Here is an 18,198-nt window from a genome sequence, read left to right as displayed (position 1 = left end):
CCAGCTGGGGGTCTAACCAGAGTTTCAAACAACTGCAGCTTAACTTCTGTGACCCCTGTCCTCTAGATAGAAAGGCCTGCATTCCATGATCCTTCTTGGTGATGGTGACATTCTGCACCTGTTCTGGGCCAGTAAACGTGTTCAAGATAACATTTGATGGATTTCTAGTTACTCACGACATGATGGGAAATGGGACTATGGCATTGAAAGATAATCAGACATGATCTATAATGCTGAAGCAGACTAGACATCCTGAATAGGACATAGAGCATTACAGTGCAATACAGGCCCTTCACCCCTTGATGTTGTGCTGACCTGTGGATCCAATGTGAAGCCCATCTATCCTATGGGTATTCCATTCTCGTCCATATGTTTATCCAATGATTATTTAAATGCCCTTAAAGTTGACGAGTCTCCTACTGTTGCAGGCAGGGCGTTCCACGCCTCTACTACTCTCGGAGTAAAGAAACAACCTCTGACATCTGTCCTATATTGGGTCTATGAACGGTCTCTCCAGTTCCTATATCCCAATGACGGTGAGACCAGCCTTGTTGCCTGCTTGGAAACTAGGCGCAATTTGAAAGTACTCACCTTTTTGGTTGACAGATGGGCTTGAAGAGTGGGTGACCACAGGTAGCAATGTCCCCATGTCCAACTCTGTAAGGGTCAGCTCATTCATGAAATATGGCAGCTAATGGGAGACATAAAGTCACAATATTAACTTGCATGCCTTCTTTAAATAACATTGAATATGATTGATAGATGAGTCTGTGATCTTTGAAGTTCTTAATTTATCATTCAATGACAACTTGCATTTTTAACGTGACTTTAGAACATAGAACATTACAGCACAGTGTAGACCCTTCGGCCCTCGATATTGAGCTGACCTGTGGATCCAATCTGAAGCCCATCTAACCGACACTAATCCATTTTCATCCATATGTTTATCCAATGACCATTTAAATGCCCTTAAAGTTTGTGGGTCTACTACTGTTGCAACTTTAATGTTGCAACATGTATAGAGCCATCCTTAATGTATTATAAGACAACATTTGATGCCGAGTCCCATTAGAATGTGTTAGGACAAGCGACTGAAACGTGATCAGTGAGATAGCTTGAAAGGAGAGACGATGGGGAAGTTTAGGACTGAGGCAGCTAAAGGCTTGTCTGTAAAGGATGTGTTCAAGGAATCGGGCAACTCACAGTTGGCCAAGAATTGGAAGAAAATACAGATACTTTAGAAGGGTGTAGAGCTGGAGGAAGTTATAGGGATGGGATTTGGGGGGATCATGGGGGGGATTTTAAAATAAGGATGAGAATGAGAAGTTGCCCTGGGCAAAAGTGACGACTTAGGTGAACACAGGAAAAGAAATTACAATCACAGCTCTACCCTACTTTATCAGAGTATGGTACCTTGGCGATGACTCCACACACAAACCACTCTCTGTATAAAAGGGCTGCCCCTCATGTCTTTCTTAAATCTTTCTCTTCTCTTTCCCCTAGTCTTGAAATCCCCTGTCCTAGGGAAAAGACACCTGCCATTCAGCTTATCTATACCCCTCATGATTTTATAAGCATCTATAAGGTTACCTCTCAACCTCATATGCTCCAGTGAAAATAATCCCAGCCTGTCCAGCCTCTCCTTATAGCTCAAACCTTCCATTCCCCGCAGCAACCTGGCAAATCTTTTCTGAACCCTCTCCACCTTAATAATATCCTTTCTGTAACAGGAAGACTAGAACTGGGCACCTTACTCCAGAGGTGGTCTCACCAATGTCCTCAGCAGTGGTGGATGCGGGTACACTTACAACTTTTAAAAGACATTTGGATTAAGAAAAAGAATGAGAAATATTTGGAGGACTATGGGCCAAGTGAAGGCAGATGGGACTAATTTTGTTTGGGATTATGGTTGGCGGATGTTCTGAGGTTGTACAGGAGGTTGGTGTGGCCTCTTCTGGAGTACTTTGTCCAGTTCTGGTTGCCCTGCTATCAAAAGGATATTATTAAACTGGAGAGGGTTCAGAAAAGATATACCAAGATGCTGCTGGGAATGGAGTGTTTGAGACATAAAAACAGAGTGAAAAGACTGAGACTTCTTTCACTGGAGGGTAGGAGGTTGAGGGGTGACCTTACAGAGACCGAAGGGTCTGTTTCCATGCTGTATGACTCTATGACAATATCACTTTTCCTCATCAAAGCTCAAGATGCTGGAAATAGATTAGCCTGGGGCAGTAGAGCTTTTGAACAAGCTGAGCAGCGGGGACACTTTGTCACAGGAATCACTTCTCGTGCAGTGGTTCAATATATAGCCAGGCTGGAGGTAATGGCTGCAGTGCACACAGAATACAGTACTGAACACCAAGGAGTTGTTACTCAACAGGAGTCTGAGGGAAGACAGCAAAGGAAGCATTAAGCTGCAGAGCGGGGTGTGACCACAGTTTTTAACTGTAATCTGAACCTCAAACAAAAAGGCACCTTTAAAATCACTTCCATGCATCTGTTTCTTATTTACAACCACTTTGCAGAGAGCGACATGTGTCACAATAGTCAGAAATCATTCCATTTAACATGGATAATGCAGAACAAGACTCCCAACATAGGAGCTGGGAGGTCATGTTGCAGCTGTATTGGTCAGGTCACTTTTGGAATATTGTGTGCGATTCTGGTCTCCTTCCTATTGGAAGGATGTTGCGAAACTTGAAAGGGTTCAGAAAAGATTTACAAGGATGTTGCCAGAGTTGGAGTGTTTGTGCTATTGGGAGAGGCTGAACAGGCTGGGACTTTTCCTGGAGCATTGCAGGCTGAGGGGTGACGTTATAGAGCTTTATAAAATCATGAGGGGCATGATTAGGGTAAATAGACAAGGTCTTTTCCCTAGAGTGGGGGATTGCAGAACTAGAGGGCATAGGTTTAGGGTGAGATGGGAAAAATTTAAAAAGGACCTAAGGGACAACATTTTCATGCATAGAGTGGTACGTGTATGGAATGAGCTGCCAGAGGAAGTGGTGAAGGCTGGTACAATTACAGCATTTAAAAGGCATCTGGATGGGTATATGAATAGGAAGGGATATGGCCAAGTGCTGGCAAATGGGACTAGATTAGGTTGGGATATCTGGTCAGCATGGACGAGTTGGACTGAAGGGTCTGTTTCCATGCTGTACATCTCTATGACTCTAAGACTCTATGACTCTCCATGAATAGTGTGAGAGAATCATTGCAAGTTTATTGAGTGAGAAATAGCATGCCGTGTTTGTTGACTTGTGTGCGAGCAGTAAAGCATTCAAAGTCTGATCAAGTATTGAAGAATTTCAGATTATACTCAGTGTTTGCTCAATTCTTTCTTGCCATCCTGTCTGCAAGTCTCTAATCCTCAGTGGGATGTTTTTCTCTGGGTGTCATATGCTCTCAGGAACTCTAACCATTTGAGTCACACAGTACAGAATCAGACCCTCTGGCCCAACTCGTCCATGCTGACCATGTTACCCCATTTGCGTGCGTTTGGCCCATACCCCATCCAACCTTTGCCTACCTATGTGCTTATTCAAATGTGATTGTAGCCACCTCTACCACTTCCTCTGACAGCTTGTTCCATATGTGCACCACCCTCTGTGTGAAAAAGTTGATCTTCAGGTCCCTTCTAAATCTTTCCCCTCTCACCTTAAACCTATGCCCTCTGGTTTTGGACTCCGCCTTCCTAAAGAACATACTTTGGTTATTTATCCTATCCAAGCCCCTCATAATTTTATAAACCTCTATAAGGTTACCCCTCAGCTTCTTATGTTCCAAGGAAGAAAGGTCTCAGCCCCTCCAGTCTCTCCTTATAACTCAAACCTTCCTGTCCTAGCAACATCCCTGTGAATCTTTTTTGCACCCTTTCCAGTTTAATAACATCCTTCCTAGAGCACATCGACCAGAATTGTACGTAGTACTCCAAATGTGGCCTTACTCATGTCTTATACAGCTGTAACATGACACCCCAACTCCTGTACTCAGAGTTCTGCCTAATGAAGGCAAGTATGTCAAATGCATTCTTTGGCACCCTGCGATGCAAGTTTCAAAAAACTACATTCCTGCATTCCTGGATCTCTCTGAATACAGGTGCAGTGACCCTTCCTCAGAATTGGCCACCAGATCCGAAACATTAACTCTGATTTCTCTGCACGGATGCTGCCAGACCTGCTGAGCTTCTCCAGCAATTTTCATTTTTGATCTTAGCTCTCTCTGTTCAGCAACCATCTGCAGGGCCCTACCATTAATGATATAAGTCCTGGTAATGTAGTAGTGAGCATTTGGTAAACCACCTGTCTTTGAGTAGAATGACTTCTAAGCCTGTATTTCCCTCATCCAGAGCACATGCAGTGAGGGAGTTCCTGGTCAGCAATCATTGTCCTTGCTTTCTTCATCTCTTCTAAGAGAATGGTTCCTACCCAGAGCTGGGAATGTTCTGAACTGTGGTCGACCATGCTTCCCGGTTGTATGAGACTGGGCCTTTTCCTGCCTGTCATTGTCCACCTGCCTGTAATATCCTTCACCGACTGATTTAACTGGAACCTAACAATTCTGAACATTCATTGCGCTCACCCTGATCTTGCTTAGCTTCTTCTGAACTTTCCGAGCAACTTGATCGGCCCAGTACTTTTCCCGTAGGAAGTCCCAGAAGATTCTCCCAACCAATGCATTTATCCAGGACACCTGGGGCTCTGCATTGACTCGGACTTCACCGGGCATCTGAGAGACAGGAGAGAACATATTGGAGTCAGACAGGAGCTTGGTGAAGAGAATTTGTGACAGGATCACAAATAACAGCAGAATGTTGAAGACATTGCAATCTGCTTATAAGGTTCGAGTGACTTCATGTCTGGTTTATCACTAAGGAATGACTGGCACACTGGCTTAAAACTGAGTAGGGAATTTTAACTCACCAATCCAACAGGAATTAGCCACGAGGTGCAGGTAAAGGAGAGCTGAGGGCTCTCTGCTCTTTGTTCTAAATTGCCGTTCCTCTATATTTCAGCAGCGTAAAACCCTTCACATTTCCACTTCTCTTCAGTTCTGAAGGAGGACTCGAAAGATTAAATGTTTCTCTCTCTACATATCTTGCTGACTTCCTCCAGCACGTTATATTCTTATTTCAGATGGTCGTTCTGATCCTGGTCACTGCCAGTTTAAATAGCATGCTACAAGCATACCTGTACACAATGCTTGATTACATTGCCAACAACTGGTTGCAATATTAAGCACTCCAAAGTGCAGCCCACTCAGACCCACCCTATAACAATGCATTTCCCATGGCTAATCCACCTAGCCCACACATCCCTGTTCACTCTGGGCAATTTAGCACACCCAATCCACCTAACCTGCACTTCTTCGGACTGGGGGAAGGAAACTGGAGGAAACCCCACACCGACACAGGGAGAATATGCAGACTCCACACAGTCACCTGTGGGTGGAGCCGAACCCAGGTCCCTGGCGCCGTGAGGCAGCAGTGCTAATCACTGAGCCACCGCGCCACAAAGTGGGGGCAAATGTTTTTAAAAAATGATTTTAGCCTGCTACCACCTCAGTAAATAGGCAGAAAGTCATGTTCAAATTTCTAAACACCCATATCCTGAAAATTTACAACTTTGGCCAGAATAAATGAGTTTCTTCACAAGGGGCAGGTCTCTATTAGTCCTGCACTGTGCAATTTTAATTGTCCTTTCATTCTCTCTCCTCAATCCATTTACCTTAGTTCCACTATTTAGGGAAATAGCCTTTCTTCGAGCTCACTGTGTAAGATGTAGCAGACCGCAGAAATCTGGGAGATGTTGGTCAGTCTGTGGCCGATTTGTCAGTAAATCAGAATCGTTATGTAAGCATTCAAATATAGACCCTTTATTGAGATTCAAGCTGTTGTCTGCCAGTTGGGTCTGAGGGAGTCATTAGGCTTATTCTATTAGGAAGCAGCCATCTGTCTTCCTACACTGCATTGGGTTATGACTGTTACCTGTAAAATTATTGAACTGTGAAGGGCAGCAAGCATTATGTGCATGGTTTCCATCCTGTGGTCACATACTCAGTGTGCCTTTACATAATGGAAGCATTGTCTATTACAGACACCTGTCTCCTCCCCAGACTGGATCTTAATATGATGGAGGAGAAAGTGAGGTCTGCAGATGCTGGAGATCAGAGCTGAAAATGTGTTGCTGGAAAAGCGCAGCAGGTCAGGCAGCATCCAAGGAACAGGAGATTCAACGTTTCGGGCATAAGCCCTTCATCAGGAATGTTTCTGATGAAGGGCTTATGCCCGAAACGTCGAATCTCCTGTTCCTTGGATGCTGCCTGACCTGCTGCGCTTTTCCAGCAACACATTTTCAGCTCTTAATATGATGGCCATATAAATACTATCATTAATTCCCTACATTTTTTGGGATTCTGGCAGGCAATCCAAATGCAGGGATCCTCAGGCTGCTGCCTGTTCTCCATAGGGAATTGAATGAAATAATTCATCCAAAACATAAGATATTGTAAATGCATTGTGCAGATAACCAGATTCCAGAGGTAGAGGCAATATGCACCAATTGTTTCTCTTCTCCATCTACCTACAGAGTTTAACAAATGATATTTATCATGTTGTTCATCTGTAAAATTAAACCTGTTACGGGGTGCTGTATCAGGACAGAGGCAAATATCTTCCATTTGGAAAGATCACGTGATGGATTGAATGTCAAGGCAGCTATCATTTGACCACCACTCAGGGCTGTCACAGCCAATGGACTCTGGGACTGAAGATAGCAAAAATCTTTCCTGGTTGCTATTGGTTTCCAAAAAGGCAAAACCAAACAGCCACTCATTGCCAGAATAAATGAACCACTTCATAAGGGCGGGTTGCTCTTGCATTAAAAAAAACCCTTCCATTTCATGTCTGCTCTTTTTCCTTTGCCGGTAATAGTAACAGATGAGTGCCCAGTGGGTCAGCCAGTTTTCTGTGGTGCAACTGCAGTCCTCCCTGGCCTTGTATTGGGAAATAGAGCTAGAACTCAGTTCAAACAAGCTAGGAGTATCATCCAGGAATTCAACTGAAACAATTCACTGAATCAAGCGAGAGGTCCTCTCTGCAATGACTGAGTTGTATCCTTTAAGAAAAATGTGTCCAACAAAACTGAAGAAAGTTACACTCAGTTATTTTTAAAATCTTTGTTGGGATGTGGGTGTCCTTAGAAGTCCAGCATTTACTTTCAATACCTAATTACCTTTGAACTGAGTGGCTGGGCTATTTCAGAGGAGTTAAGAGTCAACTGTGGATCTAGAGTCATACATAAGCCAGGTTAGGAAAGACTTCCTTCCCTTGTGGACATGAGGAAACCGGATGAAGTTTTCCAACAATCAATGACAGTGTCACAATCACATTACTGAGGCTAGCTTTCAACCCCAGATTTATTAATTGCAGTTAGATTTCAGGAGCATTAGTTTGAGCTTCTGTATTTACTAGCCTAGTGACGTTACCATGACGTCGCTACCTCCCCCTCTCTGTGTGGTAGATCACTGAGAACTCAAAAGAGGGCCAAGAGTTCATGAATAGTGTTTTATGTGATGTTATTGATACTGTGTAGATCTGATGAACAGCCTTCTGTGTCTCCCAACCATATTTTAGTGGCTGTGTCTAAGGGAAGCAGAGAAAGTTTCAGGAACACAGCTACCTGCACCAAATTAGACAGGGAGGAGGCTGGAAGAAAACAGCGAGCCAAGCAGCATCATGAGGTGGAGACGTTAACATTTCTTCAGTGTTCACTAAATAGCATGTTACCTGCTCTCACATAGAATGGCATTTCAAGCACTGCAGTTCACCTTGTAAAATAGGTTAGCTGTGTAACCTGATCTTGTCAGCCACGAGACCTGACTATGTTTTGTACTCAATCATTTTACTCTGGAAGGCAATAATGGGATCATCTCGTTGACCCATAATTGCATTCAACAACAATCAAAAGTGCATCATTTTCCTCCTACACAATGTGTCCTTTTCTTTTTACAACAAGCATGTATTCAACACTTCTGAAAAATCATGTAAATTCTTACAACCAAAGAGAACTGCGAATCTGATTAGGGAGAATAATTACAAGTAAAAAAAAATGTTGACTTTGATGTCTACAGATTGAGGACATTGTCTTTGTTATAGATTTAATTTGGATTAAAATTGTATGTCTGTACAGAATTGTAACATATTCGATAAAATGAATCTTTTCACCTGGATCTGTTACTTTTTCACCTGAATCTGTTATGATCATCTCCTTTTAGCTGAAATTTCTCTCAGTTTTGCAGGGCAGTTCTGAAATCTTTACCATCTACCTGCTCTTTCTGCTCCAGGGATGGTGTTCGCTCCTGCACTATTACAGCTGTAATGATTTCCCAGATGAGGAGAAAATGAATGCACAGCCGAATCTTTGTTAATAACTTGACAAGAAAATGTATGTTGGGATCAGGATTTTTATTCAGAGTAGTTCAAAATGGATATTTAAAATGCTTTATATAAGGAACTTTTTAATCACTCATTAGGTTTTGCAAATTCTTTTTTTTACATAAATCACACTATGAGGTTTAATTGATATTAAATTAACTACACTTTTAAAATGTGCTTATGTTGTTGTGGTTCTGTTCGCCGAGCTGGGAATTTGTGTTGCAGACGTTTCGTCCCCTGTCTAGGTGACATCCTCAGTGCTTGGCTCAGTGCTCAGTAGTCTGGCTGTCAGTTCGGAAATGCCCTTGATGTATGGTGGTGTGGTGAGTCCTTTGGACTGTGGCATGTCCTCGTTCTGTTGTCATTCCCTTAGGCATCTGTTGATGAAATTGCGGGGGTATTTGTTTTTGGCGAATACATTGTATAGGTGTTCTTGTTCCTCACCAGAACTGTAAAAAGAGGAAGCATGGCACTCATGCGCAGATTCAATCAATAAGCACATCGACCTGGGCCCAATATACCGACCACTGCAGCGGACAGCAACTGACAACCGGAAGCGGCAGTTTCAAACCACTACAAATGCCGGAGGAAAGATCACAGAAGCGCTTCACAGGAGGCTCCCAAGCACTGAGGATGTCACCTAGACAGGGGACGAAACGTCTGCAACACAAATTCCCAGCTCGGCGAACAGAACCACAACAACAAGCACCCGAGCTACAAATCTCACAAACTTTGAATGTGCTTATGTCCCCTGGATAGAATTTGAATGTCTCTCTCTCTCTGTGCTTAATGTGAATAGGAACAATTCGTATTTCGATATAAAAGTTATTAGGGAATCTGTAGAAGTGAGCAAATAGGCTGACAAATTGGAAATGTGTATTGAACAAGTCAAATAAAATTCAGCAGTAACAAGACAGCAATTTGGCTGATATATGAATTTTGTGCAGAGTCATGGATGAAGCTTCAATTTTTTTCACTGGCTTTTAAACTTAATATGGCTTGGAATGGGGGCATCCCCACAGTGTGGAAACAGGGCCTTCGGCCTAAGAAGTCCACACTGACTGTCTGAACGGTAACCCATCCCCTATCACATATTTACCCCTGATTAATATACAGAACCTACACATCCCTGAACACTATGGACAATTTAGCATGGCCAATTCACCTAACCTTCACATCTTTGGAAGGAAACCCACAGAGACACAGGGAAAACAGGCAAGCTCCACACACACAGTCACCTGAGGCTGGAATTGAACCTAGGTACCTGATATTATAAGCCACCATGCCACCCTTGTTCACTGTGATCTGAGCTGTTTTTTGTCCCAGTCTCCTTGCTTCTGATTCAGTTGGATAATCCTTATTGGCTGTATCCTACTGGCATTCTAGATGTCTGCATGGTAAAGTGACTCCGACTCTTCATTCACATCACGTACATTACCAATGGCAAGTGCAGAGTCTTATTTCTCTCTGATGTGGAGGAGCCAGTGTTGGACTGGGGTGGACAAAGTTAAAAATTGCACAACACTAGGTCATAGATACTGTGATATATTGAACAATATATTACAATATTGTTCATTATATCACTGCAGTATTTTGCTATAAATTTTGTGTCTTATGATCTTATACTCCACAACCACCTGATGAAGGAGCAGCGCTCTGAAAGCTAGAGCTTCCAGATAAACCTGTTGGACTATAAACTGGTGTTGTATGATTTTTACCTTACTTCTCTCTCTGTCACACACAGCATTGCACACTCTAGATTTACTAATGTTCCCCGTTGACTTGGCCATAGGCTAAGACCATAAGACATAGGGGCAGAAATTAGGCCATTCAGCCTATCGAGTCTGCTCCACCATTCAATCATGACTGATAAGTGTCTCATCCCCATTCTTCCGCTTTCTCCCTGTAACCCTTGAGCCCCTTGATAATCAAGAACCTATCTATCTCAGTCTTAACTTTACACAATGACCTGGAATCCACAGCCTTCTGTGGCAATGAATTCCACAGATTCCCCACTCTCTGGCTGAAGACATTCCTCTTTATCTCTGTTCTAAAAGGTCTTCACTTTACTCAAAGGCTGTGCCCTCGGGTCCTAGTCTCTCTTACCAACGGAAACATGTTCCAACATCTACTCTATCAAGGCCATTCAGTATTCTGTAAGTTTCAATTAGATCCTTCCTCATCCTTTTAAACTCCCATTGAGTATAGACCTAGAGTCTTCAAAGGTTCCTGTTATGTTAAGCTTTTCATTCCTGGGTCCATTCTCGTGAACCTCCTCTGAACACGCTCCAGAGCCAGTACATCCTTCCTGAGATATGGGGCCCAAAACTGCACACAATACTCCATATGTGGTCTAACCAGCGCCTTATTGAGCCTCAGGCATGTATCCCTAATTTTATATTCAAGTCCTCTTAAAATAAATGCCATCATTGCATTTGCCTTCCTAACTACTGACTCAACCTGCAAGATAAGTATTGGAATTCCCCAGCTCTGGAATTCCCTCCCCAAACTTATTTATCTCTTTACCTGTTTTGCCAAACTTTTAGGCACATGTGATAGTACTTTCATCCATAGCTTGATGTCAACTACTGGCTGCTGTGAATTATCTCAAAGTATTTTATCACTGAAAGGGGCTACAGAAATGCAAATAGTTGTTGATTGGAAGTGAACACTGCACTTAGGGTGGATCAGAGTATCGCAGCCTCTGTTTTATATCCCATCATTCAACATGCTGGTTATTTGGTTGTTTATTTGAGAACAAGAAACTTTGTGGCAGAGTGGCTAATGGCCCAGTCTCTGCCATATTTAATATTCTATGTTTAATGTTCAGGACCTGGTGGGCAAGGAAACATTGAGTTAAGTATCAATTTATGAATTCTTCCAATTTTCCCCAATGGCAGTTGCTAAGAGATTCCTGGTCAGTTGTGTGGAGAGAAATTAGAGCCTTGACTATTACTATCCTTAGTTCTAGGCTATGCCATACCTGCACGGTGCCACAATTCATATTTCGTGAAGGAACAGTTGCCCGGAATGCATTGATGCCAAGATCATCTGATCTGATACCTCGCAAAATGTCCATATTACAGAGGAGGAAGTGTTGGATGTCTTGAAATGCATAAAGGTGGATAAGTCCCCAGGACCTGATCAGGTGTACCCTAAACTATGTGGGAAGCTGGAGAAGTGACTGCTGGGCCTCTTGCTGAGATATTTGTATCATCGATAGTCACAGGTGAGATGCTGGAAGACTGGAGGTTGGCTAACGTGGTGCCACTCTTTAAGAAGGGTGGTAAGGACAAGCCAGGGAACTATAGCCTGGTGAGCCTGATGTCGGTGGTGGGCAAGTTGTTGGAGGGAATCCTGAGGGACTGGATGTACATGTATTTGGAAAGGCAAGGATTGATTAGGGATAGTCAACATGGCTTTGTATGTGGGAAATCATGTCTTACAAACTTGATTGAGATTTTTGAAGAAGTAACAAAGAAAATTGATGAGGACAGAGCAGTAGACGTGATCTATATGGACTTCAGTAAGGCGCTCGAAAAGGTTCCCCATGGGAGACTGATTAGCAAGGTTAGACCTCATGGAATGTAGGGAGAACCAGCCATTTGGATATAGAACTGGCTCAAAGGTAGAAGACAGAGAGTGGTGGTGAAGGGTTGTTTTTCTGACTGGAGGCCTGTGAATGGTGGAGTGCCACAAGGATCAGTGCTGGGTCCACTACTTTTCGTCATTTATATAAATGATTGGATATGAATGTAGAAGATATATTTAGTAAGTTTGAAGATGATACCAAAATTGGAGGTGTAGTGGACAGCAAAGAGGGTTACCTCAGATTACAACAGGATCTTGATCAGATGGGCCAATGAGCTGAGAAGTGGCAGATGGAGTTTAATTCAGATAAATGTGAGGTGCTGCATTTTGGGAAAGCAAACCTTAGCAGCACTTACACACTTTATGGTGAGGTCCTAGGGAGTGTTGCTGAACAAAGAGACCTTGAAGTGCAGGTTCATAGCTCCTTGAAAGTGGAATCGCAGGTAGATAGGATAGTGAAGAAGGTGTTTGGTATGCTTTCCTTTATTGGTGAGAGTATTGAGTACAGGAGTTGGAATGTCATGTTGCAGCTGTACAGGACATTGGTTAGGCTACTGTTGGAATATTGCATGCAATTCTGGTCTCCTTCCTATCAGAAAGATGTTGTGAAACTTGAAAGGGTTCAGAAAAATTTACAAGGACGTTGCCAGGGTTGGAGGATTTGAGCTATAGGCAGAGGCTGAACAGGCTGGGGCTGTTTTTCCTGCAGCATTGGATGTTGAGGGATGACCTTATAGAGGTTTACAAAATCATGAGGGGCATGGATAGGATAAATAGACAAAGTCTTTTCCCTGGGGTTGGGGAATCCAGAACTAGAGGGCATAGGTTTAGGGTGAGAGGGAAAGATATAAATGAGACATAAGGGGAACTTTTTCACATGGAGGGTAGTACATGTATGGATTGAGATGGCAGAGGAAGTGGTAGAGGTTGGTACAATTGCAACATTTAAAAGGCACTTGGGTGGGTATATGAATAAGAAGGATTTGGAGGGATATGGGCCAAGTGCTGGCAGTGGGACTAGATTGGGTTGGGATATCTGGTTGGCATGGACGGGTTGGACTGAAGGGTCTGTTTCTGTGCTGTACATCTCTATGACTCTATGACACTATCAGATCGGTGTTCTGATTGCAGTGGATCTGGGACCTGTCTCTTTGCCCCGGCTGAGGTGGAGTTTGCAATTCCGTGGGTTAGACCTATCCATCAGCAGTGCACTCAAGAAGAAGAAGATGACAGAACAAAAGCTCCCTGCAACTCTTTTATTCCCTTCTGTGAGCTGCCTTGTGGAAGGCTGCATGCATTTCTTGGCCTCTTTGTGGTTTTACTGATCTGTACTGCATCCCTTATCTGTTATAATGCGACTGACATTTCACTGGTCTTGCTTGGATCCTTCGTCAGAGTGGGCTGCAGGCCTTCACTGATCTTCCAAATTGATTCCAATTGAAATGAAAATTTAGGGTGTAGTTTGCTCGCTGAGCTGTAGGTTTCATTACCTGGCTAGGTAACATCATCAGTGGCGACCTCCAAGTGAAGCGAAGCTGTTGTCTCCTGCTTTCTATTTATATCTTTCTCCTGGATGGGGTTCCTGGGGTTTGTGGTGATGTCATTTCCTGTTCATTTTCTGAGGGGTTGATAGATGGTATCTAGATCTGTGTGTTTGTTTATGGCGTTGTGGTTGGAGTGCCAGGCCTCTAGGAATTCTCCGGCATGTCTTTGCTTAGCTTGTCCCAGGATAGATGTGTTGTCCCAGTCGAATTGTCCCACTCTCAAACAAAAACTGATGATGTTACCTAGCCAGGTAATGAAACGTCTGGATATCAAACCTACAGCTCAGCGAGCAAACCTACACCCTAAACCTCAACTTGAGCTACAAACCTTGTGAAATGAAAATGGATAATTCTGAAGCCAAGCTGTTCATGTGGATCCGCAACTCGGCTCTGTACAGCTCCTGGCCAAGTCTCATTTCACTTCCTGTCACTGAGCAGAGTCACTCTCCTTCTTCAAGTTTGAAATGGTATACTCGATATTTGTATTTGTTGCTTGAGTAACTTGGAGGAGGCCCAGTGCAAGTCGATCCATTCTATTGTTCAATGTCTGGATGAATTTGCTTAGTCATAGAGTCGTAGAGTCCCACAGCACGAGTCAGGCCCTTCAGCCCAAACTGGTCTATGCTGACCAAGACATCCATCCACACTAGTCCCATTTGCTGTACTTTGCCCACGTCCTTCTAAACCTTTCCTATCCATGTATTTGTCCAAATGCCTTTAAAATGTTGTTAATGTACCTGCCTCAACCACTTCTGCTGGCAGCTCATTCCATATGTGTACCACCCTCTGTGTAAAAACGTTGCCCCTCAGGTTCCCTTTTATTCTTTCCCCTCTAACCTTAAACTGATGCTCTCGCATCCTTGATTCCCCAACCCTGGGAAAAAGACTATGTGTATTCACCCTATCCATGCCTCTCATGATCTTATACACTTCTACAAGATCCCCCCTCAGTCTCCTATGCTCCAAAGGAAAAAATCCTGGCTTGTCCAACCTCTCCTCATAATTTAGACCATTGAATCCAGGCAACACCCTTGTAAATTTCTTCTGCATTCTTTCCAGTTTAATAACATCCTTCCTATAACAAGGTGACCAAAACTGAACACAATACTCTAAATGCCACCTCACCAACGTCCTGAATAACTGCAACATAATTTCCCAACTTCTATACTCAATGCCCTAACTGATGAAGGCCAGTGTGTCAAAAGCCTTCTTAGCTGCCCTGTCTACCTGTTACTCTACTTTCAGAGAAACATGCACCTGATGTCTAAGATCCCTCTGTTCCACAACACTCCTTAAGGCCTTGACATTCGCAATGTGAGGCCTTGATTTGACTTTCCAAAATACAAGACCTCACATTTACCTATATTAAACCCCATTTCTCAGCCCACTTCCCCAACTGATTGAGGTCCTGCTGCAGTTTCTGATAAACTTCCTCACTGTCCATGATGCTGCCTATTTTGGTGTCATCAGCAAACTGACTAATCGTGCTCTTGTACATTCTCGCCCAAATCACTGTTTATAGATAACAAACAGTAATTGGTCCAGCACCGACCCCTGAAGCACTCCACTGGTCAATGCTTTCTGTCTGCTGTTGAATATTCCAACTGCTGTCTGTGCACGACTTGTCACCTTTTTCACTGTTTCTTGTCCTATACTGGATCAGTTGATCTGGGATCCTGCCAGAATTGTTCCTTTTCTTGCCCTCATCCATCACACATTGACTGAAGTGGGTGGCACGGTGGCACAGTGGTTAGCATTGCTGCCTCACAGCGCCAGAGACCTGGGTTCAGTTCCCGCCTCAGGCAAATCTCTGTGTGACGTTTGCACATTCTCCCCGTGTCTGCGTGGGCTTCCTCCGGGTGCTCTGGTTTCCTCCCACAGTCAAAAAATGTGCAGGTTAGGTGAATTGGCCATGCTAAATTGTCTGTAGTGTTAGGTAAGGGGTAAATGTAGGAGTATGGGTCTGCGTCGTTTACGCTTCGGCGGGTCGGTGTGGACTTGTTGGGCCGAAGGGCCTGTTTCCACACTGTAAGTAATCTAATCTAATCTGTAAGTAATCTAAAGATGGGTCACTGTCATTAGTGATTTTGTATCTGTGCTGCTGTATTTCTATAATGAAGAAGCACCTCATCCAAGTTAGAAACATTCCAGTTACAAAGGAAGCAAAACTCTCAAGTGAAAAGAGAAATTCCAGTCAGGATTGGTGTATTGGGAACTGCGCTATACTGTTAAGTGTCACTCAGCTATCCACAGTTGATGATGGTTCAATTGTTCATTTTAAAATTGAGATTGAGACATAACCAAAGGGATTCAGGAATGCGGAGCAAATGCAGGTATAATCGACAGACAAAATGGTTTACGTCTCCTCCTCTGTCCATACAGTCCCGGAAAAGGTCTGCCTTACTACTCAGTTATATTTGGAGAACAACAGACCCATAAACCACATTTTCCTTGAACTAAATATACTTCTCATCACTGGTTTTATTCCAATTACTTCACTTGGGCTTGCTTCAGAGTACTTTATTATTATTATTTCCTCCTGGTTGCTAGGCAATAACCCAAAAACCTAGCAACCTACGGTAGACTTAGCAAGAAAAGACCAATACTGTCATTATTAGCTTTCATGATCTGGTACCCCAAGCATTAGAGAGACAGATAGCTACGCAGAGGATCCAATGTCAAACCACGTTGTTTGTTGGTGTTTGAACTAGGCAATTCTTTCTTGGTGAGAATACAGTGCAGCATCTGATCCCACTCCAGATCATCCCGCTCATTGGAGACTGGAACTCAGCTCGGAGGCCTGGGAGGCACCCAATTGCACTTTTAAACCCCACTCATGGCATGCAGATACTGCTGGCTGATCTATTGCTTGTCCCCAGTTGCCCCTTGAGAAGATGGTGGTGAGCTGCCTTCTTGAACCACTGACAGTCTACCTGCTGTGGGTTGGCCCACAATGCCCTGAGGGAATTCTGGGATTTTGACACAATGATAGTGAAGGAACGGGGATATATTTCCAAGTGAGAATGGTGAGACACTTTGAGGGGAACTTGCAATTGGTAGTGTTCCCATGTATCTGCTGTCCCTCTCCTTCTAGATGGAAGTGGTCATGTGTTTTGAAGCTGCCATCTCCTAAGCAATCTCAGACCCTTTGATGTTTCATGGTGTGTTCTGGTTGTATAGGTTACAGGTACCCATATATCTCCTTCACAGTGTTGGCACAAAGAGTATACCACTCATTGGCTTGTATTAGGATGCCAGGAGAAAATAGAAATGTTCATACAATGCATGGCAAACTGGGAACAAATTAATGTGTCATTCTATAACAAGGCAGGTCATGTTTAACTAATTTACTGGAATTCTTTGAAGACATTATGACAGAGTGGCCAACAGGGAATGGGGGATGAAGTGTATTTGAATTTCCAGAAGGCATTCGACAAAGTGCCGCACGAAAGCTTGATGCTTAAGGTAAAGGTGCATTATGGGTAATATTTATGGACAGAAGATTGGTTAACTAAGAGAAAGCAAAGAGTGGGGATATCTGGGTGTTTTTCTGATTGGCCATCAGTGGCTACTGTTGTGCCTCAGGGATCGGTGTTGGGATCACAATTGTTTACAATTTATATCAATGATTTGGAGTTGGGGATCGAGCGTAATGTGTCAAAGTTCGCAGATGACACTAAGATGAGTATGGAGCAAGGTGTGCAGAGGACACTGAAAGTCTGCAGAGGGATGCAGATAGGTTAAGTGAGTGGGCAAGGGTCTGGCAGATGGAGTACAATGTTGGTAAATGTGAGGTCATCCATTTTGGTAGGAATAATGGCAAAATGGATGATTATCTAACTGGTGAAAATTTGCAGCGCTGCTGTGCAGAGGGAGCTGGGTGTCTATGTGCACGAATCACAAAAAGTTGGTTTGCAGATACCACAGGTAATTAAAAACGCAAATGGAATATTGCCCTTCATTGTTACAGGGATGGACATTAACAACAGGGAAATTATGCTGCAGCTCAACAAGGTGCTGATGAGGCTAAACCCAGAATATTGTGTACAGCTTTGATCTCCTTACTTAAGAAAGGATGTACTGGCACGAGAGGGGCTGCAGAGGAGGTTCACTAGGCGATTTTGGAGTTGAGAGGGTTAGTTTATGAGGAGAGACTAAGTAGACTGGGATTATATTCATTGGAATTCAGAAGAATGAGGGGGGACTTTATAGAAACATATAACATTATGAGAGGAATAGATGAGATAGAAGCAGGGAGATCAGAGTCAGAGAGTCATAGAGATGTCCAGCATGGAAACAGACCCTTCGGTCCAAAATTGTCCATGCCGACCAGATATCCCAACCTAATCTAGTCCCATTTGCCAGCACTTGGCCCATATCCCTCTAATCCTTCCTATTCATATACCCATCCAAATGCCTTTTAAATGTTGCAATTGTACCAGCGCCCACCACTTCCTCTGGCAGCTCATTCCATACATGCACTACCCTCTGTGTGAAAAAGTCGTCTCTTAGGCCTCTTTTATATTTTTCCACTTTCACCATAAACCTATGCCCTCTAGTTCTGGACTCCCCGACCCCAGGGAAAAGACTTTTTCTATTTATCCTATCCATGCCCCTCATGCTTATGTA

General features: G+C 43.4%; 1 protein-coding gene across 1 annotated transcript in view; it reads right to left on the bottom strand.

Annotated features, from left to right (window-relative positions):
* tex2l (testis expressed 2, like) overlaps positions 1 to 18,198 on the bottom strand; it is a 67,607-nt gene that overhangs the window by 27,952 nt on the left and 21,457 nt on the right. The window contains exons 5-7 of the mRNA XM_060840395.1: positions 16,257 to 16,290; positions 4,582 to 4,700; positions 592 to 691 (exon numbers count right to left, since the gene is read on the bottom strand). Of these exons, the coding sequence (XP_060696378.1) occupies positions 592 to 691; positions 4,582 to 4,700; positions 16,257 to 16,290 (253 nt within the window). The remainder of the gene's footprint in view (positions 1 to 591; positions 692 to 4,581; positions 4,701 to 16,256; positions 16,291 to 18,198) is intronic.

Source organism: Hemiscyllium ocellatum, chromosome 20, assembly GCF_020745735.1.
Source record: "Hemiscyllium ocellatum isolate sHemOce1 chromosome 20, sHemOce1.pat.X.cur, whole genome shotgun sequence".
Classification (NCBI taxonomy): domain Eukaryota; kingdom Metazoa; phylum Chordata; class Chondrichthyes; order Orectolobiformes; family Hemiscylliidae; genus Hemiscyllium; species Hemiscyllium ocellatum.
Note: the sequence above shows the minus strand (reverse complement) of the source record. Positions and strands in the feature narration are given on the sequence as shown.